This window comes from Lygodium microphyllum, chromosome 4 (assembly GCF_053477565.2).
Source record: "Lygodium microphyllum isolate KBCC chromosome 4, Lygodium_microphyllum_v1.1.10, whole genome shotgun sequence".
Classification (NCBI taxonomy): domain Eukaryota; kingdom Viridiplantae; phylum Streptophyta; class Polypodiopsida; order Schizaeales; family Lygodiaceae; genus Lygodium; species Lygodium microphyllum.
The window spans coordinates 159932003-159947005 of record NC_141138.1 but is presented as its reverse complement, the minus strand read 5'-3'; the positions used below and the strand labels follow the sequence as shown (position 1 = coordinate 159947005).

Below are 15003 nucleotides of genomic sequence, written 5' to 3'. Positions count from 1 at the left end.
AACTTATTGTATTTGAAAAATTCAGTTGTATGGTTTCTTTAGAGAAGTAGTCCTTGTGTAGTTTTGAATGAGAAGAAGCAAGAGACCTTATAAAGGGACATGGGGGTCATGTAACTTTTTGCTGTCGGTAAAAAAGACTATCAGTTTGACATGACCACTTAAATTACCTTTAGCAATAGTGTCAGTCATGAGTATTGACATATTCTTATGGTGTTCAAAGCTAATGAAGATATTGGAGGATGCAAATCAAATAAGGCCAAAGAGTTGAGGTCTATATCATCTTGGATCATCATCTTGAAGTTATGGTTTGTTACTATCCATTGAAAGTGGATTGTGCTTATGCTACATAGACTAGGGTGCCTTTTCTCATGAGCTAGATGTAGTGGCAAAGTTGAACAAAGAACACTTGGAAGGCATGGTATGCCAACTTGATGAGTAGAACAACAACAAAGATTTTTGATGCATTGTTTCAATTAAAATGCTGATTGATGGGATTGTGTTCCAAAACTAGGACACAAAGATGAAATATCAAAAGCTAAACTTGTCATCTTGAAGTCCATTGCAGCCAAGGGAAAAGCACCTGCTTCACCTTTGTCAATGGTGCAATTGAAAGGGCTATCTGTCGAAACAAAAGCATGGCCGCAAAAGTATCAACCTACAGATGGCAGTGAGATTATAGGGAATTGGTCCATTGTATGAACTAGCTCCTAAGACTTGTTCGTGTGCAATGCACACTTTTTTTACATAAATGTATCTTATGGGTCTACTTGGGTGAGGGGGTCAGATTATAGAAAGTATGGTGAGTAGATTAGTGAATGAGCTAAGGTCATTGATATATAAGCAATAAGAAGCTTAAGTCCATTAATATACAAGAAAGTACAATCTTTCAAATTGCCCCAATACAATATAGGATATTTAGGCAAAATTTCATGGCAGGTCACACATGTAAGAGCAAGAGTCTAAGATGAGTAATACATGTACAAATTTCAAATGGCAATTTTTACCTAATGTAACCACACCAAAGATGTTGAAGCTAGATTGATTATCCTTAATGTAGAGAGTTCTCATTAGATGTCAAAGGCTCATGTTTATGACTTTATTTTTTAAGCATGAAAAGTTATTCGATTCTCTCTTTTTGTTTCCCAATAGTTTGTGGTTTCCTAACTAGGTGAAAGAGTTATATGATTGGTTGCAACCTAGGGAAAAAAATAAACTCCAAGGAGGCCAATAGAAAAGCAAAAAGTGAGTAGGAAATAGTAGTAGCAATACATCAAACAACATTGTCTTGTTGAGTGGGCCACCAGGAATTGGAAAAAATGCCTCCGAAAAAGACTAATAAGCAAAGCACTTGGTTTGAAGGTTTTGAGCTATATTGTATGTCTGGTGCTATGACTAATTACAAAGTTGTTGACATTTGACCAATTGAAGCTATTTTGTACTAGCTTTTTGACTATTAGTGTGTGTACATTAAAAGGGTTTTTTTTTTTGCAAAATATCATAGTGTTTGGCTAGAATATGCTAAATTTGCATTTTATCCTTCGTCTACCCTTGGACCTTATGTCCAAGATCTTGAAAATTGTTATTTTGTGTATTTATGTTTAAGTTGTAGGATTCTCTTCCTTTTCTGCCTTGTAAGTTGTGTTTTAATACTGTTCGGTGCTTATTGTTTGTGGGCATGTTATACTTGTTGGTGTTAGGGTTTAGGGGTATGTCCATAAAATCGGGAAGTTTGTATCCATATTCCCAAGTCCAAGTGAGCATGCCCTATTATAGTGGGTGAGTGATGATGGCATGATGTGTGATAGGTAGGTAACAATATTGCCAATGGGCATGTATGCTAGCATGGGAGACTAACATGATTTGTAGATTGTCAGGCAATGCCATCTTGTGTAGGTAACTATCAACATAATGGTGGGGATGTTATATTGTTCATTAATTAAGTGGTGAATTGTTAAGTGGTCCACTTGCCTTGAAATGTGTTGATATCTTGCTTTTGAAGAAATAATAGCTTATTTTAGAAAATTAAAGAAAATGATGCTCTTTCTCTCTCTCTTCCCCCCCCCCCCCCCCATGCATAGAAAAAGGACAATGCTGTAGCGCGTGACCTTGTGAAAGCTAGGTCGCGCCAATGGCTATAGATCTCACAACATTGTTTCCCTCCCCCCACAAAATTTCTAATCCTACTTTGAGGGGAGGGAAGAGAATGTCGAGGGAAGTAATATATTTTGGAAAGGAATAATTTCGATTGGCTGAATATGACATGTCAGTCTGCGTAGTAAAAGAAGGTGCAAAATGATTTGCTAGCACTGCTATTCGTGCACTAAAATGCTAATTTTCAATCGCTATAGCAGGCTTGCAGCCTGCAGGGGTATTTGCTAACCCCACTCCCCCGCTCCCTCTCTGTGCGAGCATGTGGGAGTAGGGTAAGAGAGCCGTGTTAACCCCACTATATGTGGCCAGGCGCGACCCAGCTCTTAATGTTTATTATTCACATCCCATGATTTGGTGCCGAGGGGATGATAGGGGGCATTGAGATAGGGAGGAAAGAGCTTCGAAAGAGGGCGGATTTCGAAATCAGAAAGGGATCTCCAATGCGTGTTTTAAGAGAAACAGAGGAGGAGGTTGCCCTCACACCGTCGTTTAGTCTAAGATGGGAAATTTTTAAAGGCAGTACTACTTTTTAAAAAAATTATATATAATGGAGTTTGTCTTGTTTGCTTTCTTCCCGACATCAAGACGAGTAAAAGAAGGGAAAGGCGAAGAGCTAAAGGAATAGCAGTTCATCTTGCATGGAATGTTTTACACTACTCTACTTTTCCTGCGTTTCTTCTGTTCGATGGAGCAAAGTTGTGGTTGATAATCTATCACACACAGGGTTACGTCTGATCTTATGCACACAAGTCTGCCGCCGTACTTTATAGATCTTGGCCTCAGAACTTGGAGATCTCTAGAGGCAAGAGAGGAGCAGAGGAGATCGAGCATGTTTATCTCGAAGAGAAACGATGGCCACTTTCATCATGGGCCCGGCGGTGGTGGTGGCGGCGGAAGCAGCAGCAGCAGCGGCGGTGGTCTGAGTTCTCTTGAGAACCTGATGATGATGACGGTGAGCCCTCGTTCCGTCCTGGAGCAGCGTGCCCTCTCCGGATTGGCCATAGCCCTCCGTCCTCCTGCTCCCCCTTGCGCCGCAGATCACGACTATCTCTCATCGACATGCAAGCACCCGCCGCCGCCGCCACCACCACCCAGTACGTCCAACTGGGCGGCTGCTGGTAGGAGGCTGCTGCTGGGGCCCGACTCGGTGGTCACTAGCCCCCGTGCCCTCGACACCGGCTGCCTTCGCACGTTTGCAACGCGCCTGCACACCAACAACAACCACGACAACATCAACAACAACAACGACAACAAGAAGCAGCAGCAGGGCAAGCCTTCTGCTGCTGCACCTCTTACTTCCTCCGGTGTGGAATATGGTAGTTCTGCTGCAGCTTCTAATTCCGGTGTGGAAGATGATGATGGGCCAGTGGCGCCCATGTCCATACCCATCCTCCAAAATGCTGATCCCTTGGCCTGCGGAAGTTTGCCCGAGAGGCACCCCCATTGGCATTTGTCGTACGAGATGGACCGCTATTCCTGCTCCCCGTCCAACGAATCTATTTTTCATTCCACCTCACCTTCCACAAGCTTTTACAATCCGGAATTTCCTGTTGCCGATGATTTTCTCAGCAAATGCTCCTACTGTAGTTCTCGTCTTGGTCCTGGAAAGGATATCTACATGTACAGGTATGCACGAAATTACATTATGCCCAATCGGGTCGCTCAAATCTTTCATTTGTTTTGGTTTTGGAAGTTTAAATAGGCGCATTACATTGTAGTCAACCCGGTCACTCCAAATCTTTCATTTGTTCTGGTTTGGGAAGCATATAAGCAGGCGGTTTACGCATGAAAAATAGCAGATCGATGGATCTTAAAGTTGAAGCTTCCTCTGCTGTGGGTGTCTAGAACGCAGCCTCTTGACGTTGTGTTCCCAAACTGGAGGCCCTTATTAGAGCATGTAACACACCTGGGGTATGCTTTGCAGCGGCAGATGTGATGTGGTGCGAGTCATGCATTAATATTGGTGGTTGCTTACTTGTGCAGGCCATGTGAAGAAAGGCCCGAGTTTGTTAGGCTGCAACTTCAGGATCTCACTTTAGATGTGTATGCCCTTTTGTGCGTTCACCTGTAGCAGATGTGCCTAGCACCTCTTTGGAAATTTCATGTGAGATGCCAGCGTCGAATAGGTGCTGTGCCCTATTTGTATATGTTGCAGTACGTGATTAACGGTGCAGTGTGGACCTTGCATGTTGGGCACAACACAGCTCATTATTTGGTTGTGATTGATACAGGCTTGTTGTTATCAAATTTTCTTTTATCCTAAAATTCTAAAGAGTCGGGGTGATGGTTTGGGATTTAATAGGCCAATGAAAATCCTCCTCTTACTCCTTCTGGACTGAAATTGTTTTGGTGGTTTGCGGTTTGCTGTTACAATACATTACCTTCTTTGCTTATTGGCCGGATAGTTTGGCTTGCCCTAGGACATCGAAATTTTCATCAATGGATGCAGTCACAGCTATTTTAAACCATGCAAATCAATTTTATTAAAGTTTCTCCTAGATGATCTCAAATTATGTCTTATGTTTGTTTGACCATTTATGCTATTTGCAGAGGGGACAGAGCTTTTTGCAGTGCTGAATGTAGATACGAGCAGATCGTGGCTGATGAACACAAAGAAGCACACTAATAAGATTTATCCCTACATTGCCGAATAGATGGGATATTAGAGGCAGGCCGCAAGAAGGCCACCAGTCCCACCTCCTTTCTATATAGCCTTCTCCATTCTGGTAGTTATCTTTGTCCAGAGAACATATACATTGTAAAAGTGTTGATACGAAGCACTTAGCACATTTACATTCAGGGAAAAATGCCTAATGTCCTTCTAAGTGTGGGTGGTTTTGCCATTTTGAACAATCTTCCTTATATATAGGAAGTAGGTATACCGGCTTCTTTTGCCCTCCTTACACACTGCTTCAAAGATATCAGCAATTACCTTGTTTTTATGTGTAATTAATTTAAGCATGGATACTTTATGGACCATAGTCACTCCAGGTCTGTTTGGAATATTAATAATTACGGTTATGTTTGGAGTGTGTCCTCGATTCAGATTCAGATTCAGATTTAACATGAGGCTTGATGTTCACTATCGTGGTGTTTTTTAAAACTCCTGAGTTGTTGTACCTCTTATTACTCAAGTGTGGCCAGTGGCCAGTGGCCAGATTTGCACTTGCTCTTTCTTGCGTGGGATCGGGACATCTTTTTACACGAATCCTATTCCTGCCTAGATCTCTAAATATTGAGAGACCGGCTGCTTTTCATGTTTGAAGTGGGACTTTTACGTATCCTGAGAGGCCAGGAGGACCCGGCCCTGAAGATTTGAACTCTCCTCGATCCCAAGTCCTTTTATTAGTGGCCTTTCTAACTTCTCAGCCAGCTTCTTTACAAGGTCAGCTGAGCCTGAGGTAACAGGTTGGTTGTGTATCTCACATAAAAAGTGAGAAAAGGGCTACATGCTCTTTACGCAGGTCTAACCAAATCAATCACCTTAAAGCCAAAGGGAAAGGTGGCCCCTGCACTTTTCAAAAACGAGAGCCCGTGCGTGCTTTTTAAGTTTTAAGCATTACAGAGGTCGATCATCGCTATTAAAGAGATTGGCGCGCTGTGGCAGTGTTTTCAACCCAAGAGCAACGCCTCGCCGTTTCTTAGATGCATGCCCCTCACTTTAAAGTTCACTCAAAGTTGAGTTGCTTTGGAACCTTCGGTAGGTTGGGGGCGCCTAGTATTTTGAAAATTGAAACACTACGAATGAATCAAGGAAAGCCAACAGACGCGCAGGAAGCCGCCGTCCACGCGTTTTCTTCATGGCGTCACCAAGTGCCAAGAACGCGTGGCTTGCCACGGTGATTCATTGGGACACGCTGGAAAACTGGGGTGATCTCTTTTTTTTTTCGTAAAAGGACCTGGGGTGATCTCTCTCACTCTCTCTCATCACACAGGTATCATCTCTCTGTCTGGGGAATCTATATCTATATATCATTTTGGCTGGAGGTTTAGGTTATCTGCCGAACTTCCACTTCCATTTCCTTCCTGAACCTATTTTTTTCCTTCCTAAGCTTGTTTTTGAATTGCATGAAGATTTTGAATTACATGCAGGGATGAGGGAGGTTAAGGTGGCTTTAATGCCCGACAACCTCTCTCTTTCACGATTAGTGATCCCATTTTGATCTCCTTTTCATCTCATTTTGCCGCTTAAGCTGCAGGTAGACTTGGAGCGGTGGACTTGGAACACGCTTGGCACACACTTGGAGCAGTGGACTTGGAGCACGATTGGAGCTGCAGGTGGACTTGGCGCACGCATGGAGCATGCTAGCTCAGGTGCAACTCTCTCTCTCTCTCTCTCTCTCTCTCAGGCGGCAAGAGAGGGCCATGACGGGCTCTTTCTCTCTTGGCAGCTTGGACCTCAGGCGGGCGGCTAGGACCTCAGGTGAGTTGGCGGGCAGGAGGACAGGCATTAATGTTGTTAATGTTAATGTAGTGCTAATGTTAATATTGTTAATCTTATCATTAAGATTAATGTTATTGTTATTGTTAAAGTTAATGTTATTGTTAAGATCGATGTTAATGTTAATATTAATGTTGATGTTAATGTTAAAGTTATTGTTAAGATGTTAAGATTAATGTTGCTATTAATGAATTAGTTGTTAGTTATAATTATTATATTTATATTCTTTATATTTATAAGAATAAGAATAGTAACAGTGTAGTTAATGGTGGCTTATATATATTATATATTATATATTATTATATTACTATGTATTTATTATTATTTTTATTATTGTTATGTATTATTATATTGTTATTATGTATCATTGTCATTGATTATTGATTATTGATTATTTACTGGTATGTATTTATGAATTATGAATGAATTAGTTATAGTTTATATTTATATTTATAAGAATAAGAATAAGAATCTATAAGAATAAGATAAGAAAGAATAAGCTACACACACACACACACACACACATATATATAGATTATTGTATTGTTTATTATTATATGCATGTAAAATATAGTCTATTATATAATAATAATAATAATAATAATAATAATAATAATGATTATGATTATTATTATATTATACATATAATACATTGATAATATAATATAATATAATAGATACAGAATATAGAGATTATTAATATATTGTTTACTATTATATGCCTCTAAAGTATAGACTAATATATTATATTATATTATAATTATAATGATATTATTATTATATTATAAATATAGATTGTGAATAATAGATACAAATACATATAGATATTGTTGTTGTTGTTGTTGTTGATATTAATAATTGATATTGAGAACTAATAAATGAGAAATATAGATTATAGAATATAGATAGATACAATATATATAGATTTTATTATTGTTATATTATATTATAATAATATTATATTATTTTTATATTGTTTTGTTATTGTTATTATTGTATAGTAGTATAAATACATATATTGATAATTGATATTGATATTGTATTATTTTATTGCGTTACACACACACACACACACACACATACACACATATATATTATAAATATAGATCGTGAATAATAGATACAAATACATACAATATTACAAATACATACATATATTGCTGTTGTTGATATTAATAATTGATATTGAAAAATGAGAAATGAGAAATATAGATGATAGAATATATGTAGATTTTATCATTGTTATATTGTATTATAATATATTGGTTATTATATTATATTATTATTGTATTGTATTGTATTGTTATTGTTATTATTGTATTGTATGGTAGAAGTAGACTATTATAAATATAGATATTGATAATTAATATTGAATATAGAGATTATTAATGTATTGTTTATTATTATATGCTTGTGAAGTATAGACTATTTTATATATATATATATATATATATATATATATATATATATATATATATATATATATATATATATATATATATATATATATATATATATATATATATATATATATATATATATATATATATATATATAAGTGTATGTGTGTGTGTGTTGTATTGTAACAGTTATAATTATATGATAATAATATTAATGTTAATGCTAATGTTAAAAATGTTAATTAATTAAAATAAAATAAATGTTAATGATGATAATCAATGGTTGCTTTAGATATTATATTATTTTTATATTGTTTTGTTATTGTTATTATTGTATAATAGACTAATTATAAAAACAGATATTGATAATTGATATTGAATATTGATAATTGATATTATAGTTATAGGTAGATACAAATGCAGATAGAGATATTGATGGATATAGAATAAATGTTTTGTTATAATAATAATAATAGTTAAAATAAATGTTAATGTTAATGTTACATTACACACACACACACACATATATGTATATTTATATAACATATAATATTATTTGTTTTATATAATAATTATTTTATTATAATTATAAGTAGATACAAATATAGATACAGATATTGATGAATATAGAATAATCAATATAGATAGAAGATAGATATAATAATAATACTAAAATAATAATAATAGTATAGTTAATAGTTAGTTATTATTATTAATAGTTATTATATTATTATATTTTATAGTTATAGTTATTACTATTCTATTATTTTATATTATTATTATTGTTTTAGTTATAGTTTAATTAGTTATTAATAGTTAATAGTCATTAATAGTTAGTTATAATTATAGTTATATAGTTTTGTTATTAGTTGTTATTTTAACTTTGTTATTGACTTCATTTTATTATGATGTTATTTTATTTCGATATTATTAGTTATACGATTATTAGTTTGTTAGTTATTATTATTATTATATTATGATGGATTTATTCAATTTTAGTTTTGTTGTTTTAATTAGTTCAGTTGTTATTTTATTTTATTTAGATATTGTTAGTTATATGTGTTATTTTTATTAGTTATATTATATTTGTTATTATTATTTTAATTTTACTTTTCATTGGCTTAGTTGTTATTGTTATTTTTGTTATTGTTATTATCATTGTTATTAGTTTAGTTAATGTTACATTAATGTGGTATTATTTTAGTTAGATATTGTTAGTTGTATGTGTTATTTTTTATTAGTTATATTATATTATATTATATTTGTTATTATTATTTTAATTGTACTTTTGATTGGTTTAGTTGCTATTGTTATTTTTGTTAGTATTATTGTTATTATTCACTTTATTATTAGTTTATTATGGTATTGTTATTTTAATTGGTTTAGTTTTTATTTTATTTTAATTAATTTATGTTAGTTGTTATTCAATTTATTATTATTATATTAGTATAGATATATATAGAAGATAATATAATGATAAAAATAATATGATGTTATTTTAATTTTAATTATTCATTAATAATTATAATAACAAAATTAGTTATGTAGTTATTAACAATTAATAATTAATAGTTAGTGTTGTTGTTTTGTTATTTTAATTAGTTTAGTTGTTGGTTAGATATTGTTTATTATTATTATCATTATTATTATTATTATTATTAGTTTAGTTATTATTGTTATTGTTATTATCATTAGTTTAGTTGTTATTCAATTTATTGTTATTAATATTGTTTTGCTATTTTAATTAATTACTTTAGTTATTATTATTATTTTATTATTATTAGTATATGTGAGATATGTGCTTTATTTTTTATTTTATATATTATATAGATATAGAAGATTAGATTAGATAGATATAGATATTAGTTTATTGTTATTGTTATTATTTTACTAATAAACGTTTTAGGATATGTGTTTTAAGACATGGAGTAGAAGGTATCTTTTATGTTCATTTTTTAGCATAGAGTAGAAGGTAACTTTAAGATATGTGGAGCTAAATTATAATAATACTACTACTATATTACTCATGACTTTCATTATTGATAGATAGAACTATCGTTTGCCTCATTGATTGCGATTCGTGGAGCATTATTAAACTTAAAAAGTTGTCAAGTGTGTGAGCTATAATTTTATTGGCAGGAGTGAAAATTATTGCATCGTTCTAGGGCATGATTTTCTAAGAAAGAATATTGTATGGTGTGCATCATATAAACTTAGGTACACCAATTGCAAAGCCAACCCATTGGTCTAATACACGTGTATTTTATGGAGTGGAAGGTTTTGTAGTAACTTTATAAGATATATATGTGTATTATATTATATTACTATTTATTTATTCATGGTAATGACTTTCATTATTGAGAGGTACAACTATCCTTTGCCTCACTCATTATAATTTGTGGGGTTGGTATGGATATAATAACCCTTCATGGCATTAAAAATCTGTTATTGACATTTTTAAACTTAGGAGATTGTTTAATGTGTGAACTATAGTTTTATTGGCAAGAGTGGGAAATGTTGCATTGTCCTGGGGCATGATTTTCTAAGAAAGGATATCGTATGGTATGTACCATGCAACGTTAGGTACACCACTTAAAATACCAACTCATTGGTCATTATGGTGTTGGCTTTGATCCTTGACTTTTCTCATTATGCAAAGGGGTTTTTGCATAATGAAATGGATATATCCATTGTGACAAAAAGCCTAATCACTCAGCTAGGGAGCCATGGGAATTTGTTTGAAATAATCCAAATGCATCTTGAAGATCCACTTGAGTCCTATGTATGGGATAAACTAATTGAAACCTCACTCTAGATGCTACTTACTATAGCAAATTCTAGTGTAGTCAATCATATGGTCTAATGCACATATGTTTAAATTTAATGCATTTGAAGTTAATATAATGTCATCTAGGATTTTTCACTGTTTTTAATTTTTAAGATAATATAAGAATAGTTGATATGCATCTCGATGTTGATACATGCATTTTGCGTAGCATGGAGGATAAAAATGTGTCTGTAGTAAATGTTGTGTAGTGCGCTCCTAGTGTGCAAATGAATATGTGCAAAGGGAAAGAGGTTATAAGGAAGAAGGCAGTTTGTTATGGACTCATGCATGTTGGAGGATATAAAAGTCATGTTAGTTTCTTGAGAGAAAGCAAGTGAAGGTATTATTTTGACGTCAAAGGGCTTTGGTTTCTCTTGGTGAGAGCATTGATAGTTGTCTATAGAGGATTTTGAGAATTTTGGAGGAGATATACGAAGGAAACCTTTGTGATGGGGTGAGGATACAGGATGAGTTGGAAGAAATCAAGGGTTACATAGGGGAGATATATGACCATGTCCGAAAGTATTGGCCACGTATTGGATCCTTAGATCATGATGAGAAGATGAAAGATCTTGTTGACAGTGCTGGTCGTATAGAGGATGGCGTATGTGAGTTAATTGCTCACAAGAATGAGAATGTTTCCCTTGATGTGCAACTTACTTCTTTGAAAGTTTCTCTTAATAGGTTTTTCACAATGTTAACCCATATGAATCGCCATGTGGGTCATCCCCTTTGACTCGACAGCATTGCCCTTGATGTGTTGCTTGCTTCTTTCAAAGTTTATCTAGATAGGTTTTTGGCAATGTTAACTTGGATGAGTTGTCGCTGCATAAGCACATCCTTGAAAATCTCCATTTTGAAAAACATTATTTATCTCTTTCAAATTGAAAATTGACACATACTTGATATATATAATCTCTGCAAGACTTTTTAAATGAGTTGTGTTTTATTCGATTGATGAAAATCTTCATTTAGAAAAACATTGTCTATTTCTTTCAAATTATTAAGATTTTTTGAACTCATTTTAATAGTTTATCTTTTCATATTTTCACCTTGGTATTCATTCATCTTTGAGCGTTGAACACCTTTGGATCTTTAACAAATTCGAGTCTTTGGCAAGACCTATGTATGAATCTAGATGAATGAACATCCATTAGTAGGGCTTGGAGAGAGAGAGAGAGAGAGAGAGAGAGAGAGAGAGAGAGAGAGAGAGAGAGAGAGAGAGAGAGAGAGAGAGAGAGAGAGAGAGAGAGAGAGAGAGCATCGGAGGAGAGGAGGTAAGGCATGGCCATATATGCATTTGGTTATGCATATTGGGCTTAATACGTGTGTATTCTTTCACTTTCGAGTCTAGGACATCGTCGAGACTAACATGTCTTCAAGTTTGAGTGATGCTTGCTGGGCCTTTGGTGAGTGTCATGTGTACATGTAGATGAATGGACATCCATTGGAGAGGGAAATAATTAATTGGATTTTGGTGAGCATTGTGTATGTATGTGCTCATGCATGATTATTTACATGTGCTCGTGCATGACTATTCTTTTGTCTTTGAGTCTAAGACACTTTTGATTTAGGGTTTTTAGTTGGAAATGTGTTTGTCTTCAATGGCTTTGAGATTTCTCTATTGGGACTCTTATACTCTATTGAAAGTTTCGTGTAGTCATCATGGAACAAAGCAAAGCTATGGACGATGTTCTAGACATAGTGTATTCGACTCCATTGAATGCAATTGATTTGGTTGAATCAAAGACAACAACCACAACATCATCTCTTCGACGCTTGTCTGCTTGGAGCCATTCGCATGGGTATGGAAAATAGTTATTCTAATAATTGTATTTTCATCAAGGTATTGTGTTTTTTTTGGGGAGATAGTCATTTGTGTATTTTGTTGCAACCAAAATGTGGAGTTTAATAGAGTGAATAAAGTTAATGTGTGAAGATGAAAGAAGTGGCAAGGTAACAGGGAGGGCATATTAGTACATCCACAAGGACATCAATGATCCGAAGAAACACAAAGGATGCTTCAAGTTCTTTGGAGTTTAAATGCCTTGAGACCAAGATGAATGAGTTGATGGAATTGCAGATGACTTTATCCCACGTGTCGATCATGCGTTAGCCATTTTCTTTGCAGAGTTGCATGAATAAGCTAAAGGTTTGTATGGTGGTGTGCAAGACAAAGCACACACAGAGTATTCTTCAACAAGTCTCGAGTGGTTTGAGTGGTGAAGTAAGGGAACTTTCGACAATTGTCTGTGAGACATGCAGGTTGATGAATTCGTTGTTGAATGATATGTGGGCATCGTTTTGGGGGCTTGGAGATGACCACGAGCCTGTGATTTGCCAGAGGGGTTGTTGACTACTACTGTTCTTACAGTTTCAAATGAATGTTAATGGGTTCAATGCCTTGCTACATTAATTGAGTCGTCAAATGAACGGTCCCAATTGAAAAGGACTTGCTTGGATGAGGCTTATGATCTATTATCGTCTCGCTTATATCTTATTTGAAAGTGCTTGGACCAATGCTTTTTTTTTGATGATGTGTGCTTCCTTTTTGTGAAGCTTATATTGGTTTTAATGTAACTGTGTGATACCTCTTTCTTGAGGTTTGATCTATACAAAGAATTATCATGTCTTGCAATGTGGATATAACTTTTTTTATTTTTGTAGTGTAGTGCATGCGAGAGTAATATTCTCTAATTGTATGGTCTAATTATAATTGTAATGTTTGAATATTCATCTCTCTCTCTCTCTCTCTCTCTCTCTCTCTTCAACATTTGGATGAATGTTATGATCTACTGTTGTCTCACTTATGAAGATATTGAAATGCTTGGGCCATTACTTTTTTTGTGATAATGTGTGCTTTCTTTTTTTTTAATGGGACTAAATTGAGTAAACTATATTGGGTACCTACAATGTGGTGTGATGTCTCTTTCTTGATGCTTGATTTGTACAAAGAATTATTATTATCATGTCAAACAATGTGGATATATAACTTTATTCATTTTTGCAATATAATGCATGTGAGTAATATTCTCTAGTTGTACGATCTAATTGTAATGTTTGAATATTCATCTCTCTCTCTCTCTCTCTCTCTCTCTCTCTCTCCAACGTTTGGTTCAATTTATTGGGGAGCTTCAATTTATGATGCATTCTTCTCTCTTTTAAAGAGTTTGTAAACATTGATCGCATTTATAATTCTATGTATGTGTCCATTGTCTCTTTGTTGAGGTTTGATCTATAGTTTATAGATAGAATTATTATGTCTTGTAATCTAGAGAGAAAACTTCATTGATTTTTGCAATGTAGTATGTATCAAAGAGTAATATTCTCTATAAAATACTTGGATATGGACATATCTCTCTCTCTCTCCAATATTAGTTTCAATGTCTAGGAACTTACTATGAATTGGAATAATAATGTGTATTCTTTCTTTTTTGAAGAGTTTGCAAATATTAAATGTATTTTTTAAAAAGCATATTGCCTTTTTCTTGAGGTTTGATCTATAGAAACACTTATTATGTCTTGCAATCTACAGAGAAGAGTTCATTGATTTAAGAATCCTAATGTTTTATAATTTATTGTGCTGCGCGTTCATGTTGAAGAGTGATGTTTGGGTTTGAGTTATAGGCTTTGGGGGATTGTGCGCCGGTTAGATATAGTTTTTTTTTTTTTTGTCTTTGGGTTAGATATCAAATTGTATAGAATATATAAAAATATATGATGCTTTTAATTTTGACTACTATTGTTTCTTGCATGTAGGAAGATTGTGCTGATTTAAATTGCTGTAGTATTTTGGATTATGTGATTCTAGATTGATTCTACTTTTAAGTCTTTTTGAAAATATTAATCCTAATCAAGTCTCTCCTTGAAAGAATGGATGTTTTCTATTGATGTGTAGGCTTTGTGAGAATCCAAACAATATGGGATTAAATAATCAGAGAACTAGAAGGGATTATGTGTTGCATATTAATAGGCATAGACTCAACTCTACACAATATAGATGACGATAGGTTGCTAGGCTTAGGGCTCAAATGGCAAAACATGACCAGAGGGGGTACAAAGAGATGTGTTTTACTATAGTTGAGTGTCAGAACGTTTTGCAAGGAGGGGCTTTAGATCATGGTAGCTTGATTTGTGAGGGACTTCACAGCTTGATTGAGCAGCAATTTGCTAATGATTATAAT

The 15003-nt window shown here is 34.2% G+C and overlaps 1 protein-coding gene across 3 annotated transcripts; it reads left to right on the top strand.

Annotated features, from left to right (window-relative positions):
- The first annotated feature begins 2287 nt into the window (after positions 1 to 2287).
- Positions 2288 to 13434, top strand: LOC148037835 (uncharacterized). 3 transcript variants are annotated; one of them, XR_015690700.1, is made up of 3 exons: positions 2288 to 3777; positions 6351 to 6465; positions 12480 to 13434. XR_015690700.1 is itself a non-coding variant. In XM_087676786.1 (2 exons), exons 1-2 carry the CDS (start codon positions 2891 to 2893, stop codon positions 4775 to 4777), a joined length of 963 nt encoding a protein of 320 aa, XP_087532912.1. In that variant the 5' UTR covers positions 2293 to 2890; the 3' UTR covers positions 4778 to 5190. The 3 variants fall into 3 exon arrangements, 1 of the variants encoding a protein (XP_087532912.1); XR_015690699.1 differs by lacking the exon at positions 12480 to 13434 and adding an exon at positions 6543 to 6978; XM_087676786.1 differs by lacking the exons at positions 6351 to 6465; positions 12480 to 13434 and adding an exon at positions 4702 to 5190 and having other exon boundaries at positions 2293 to 3777.
- Positions 13435 to 15003: the final 1569 nt, after the last annotated feature.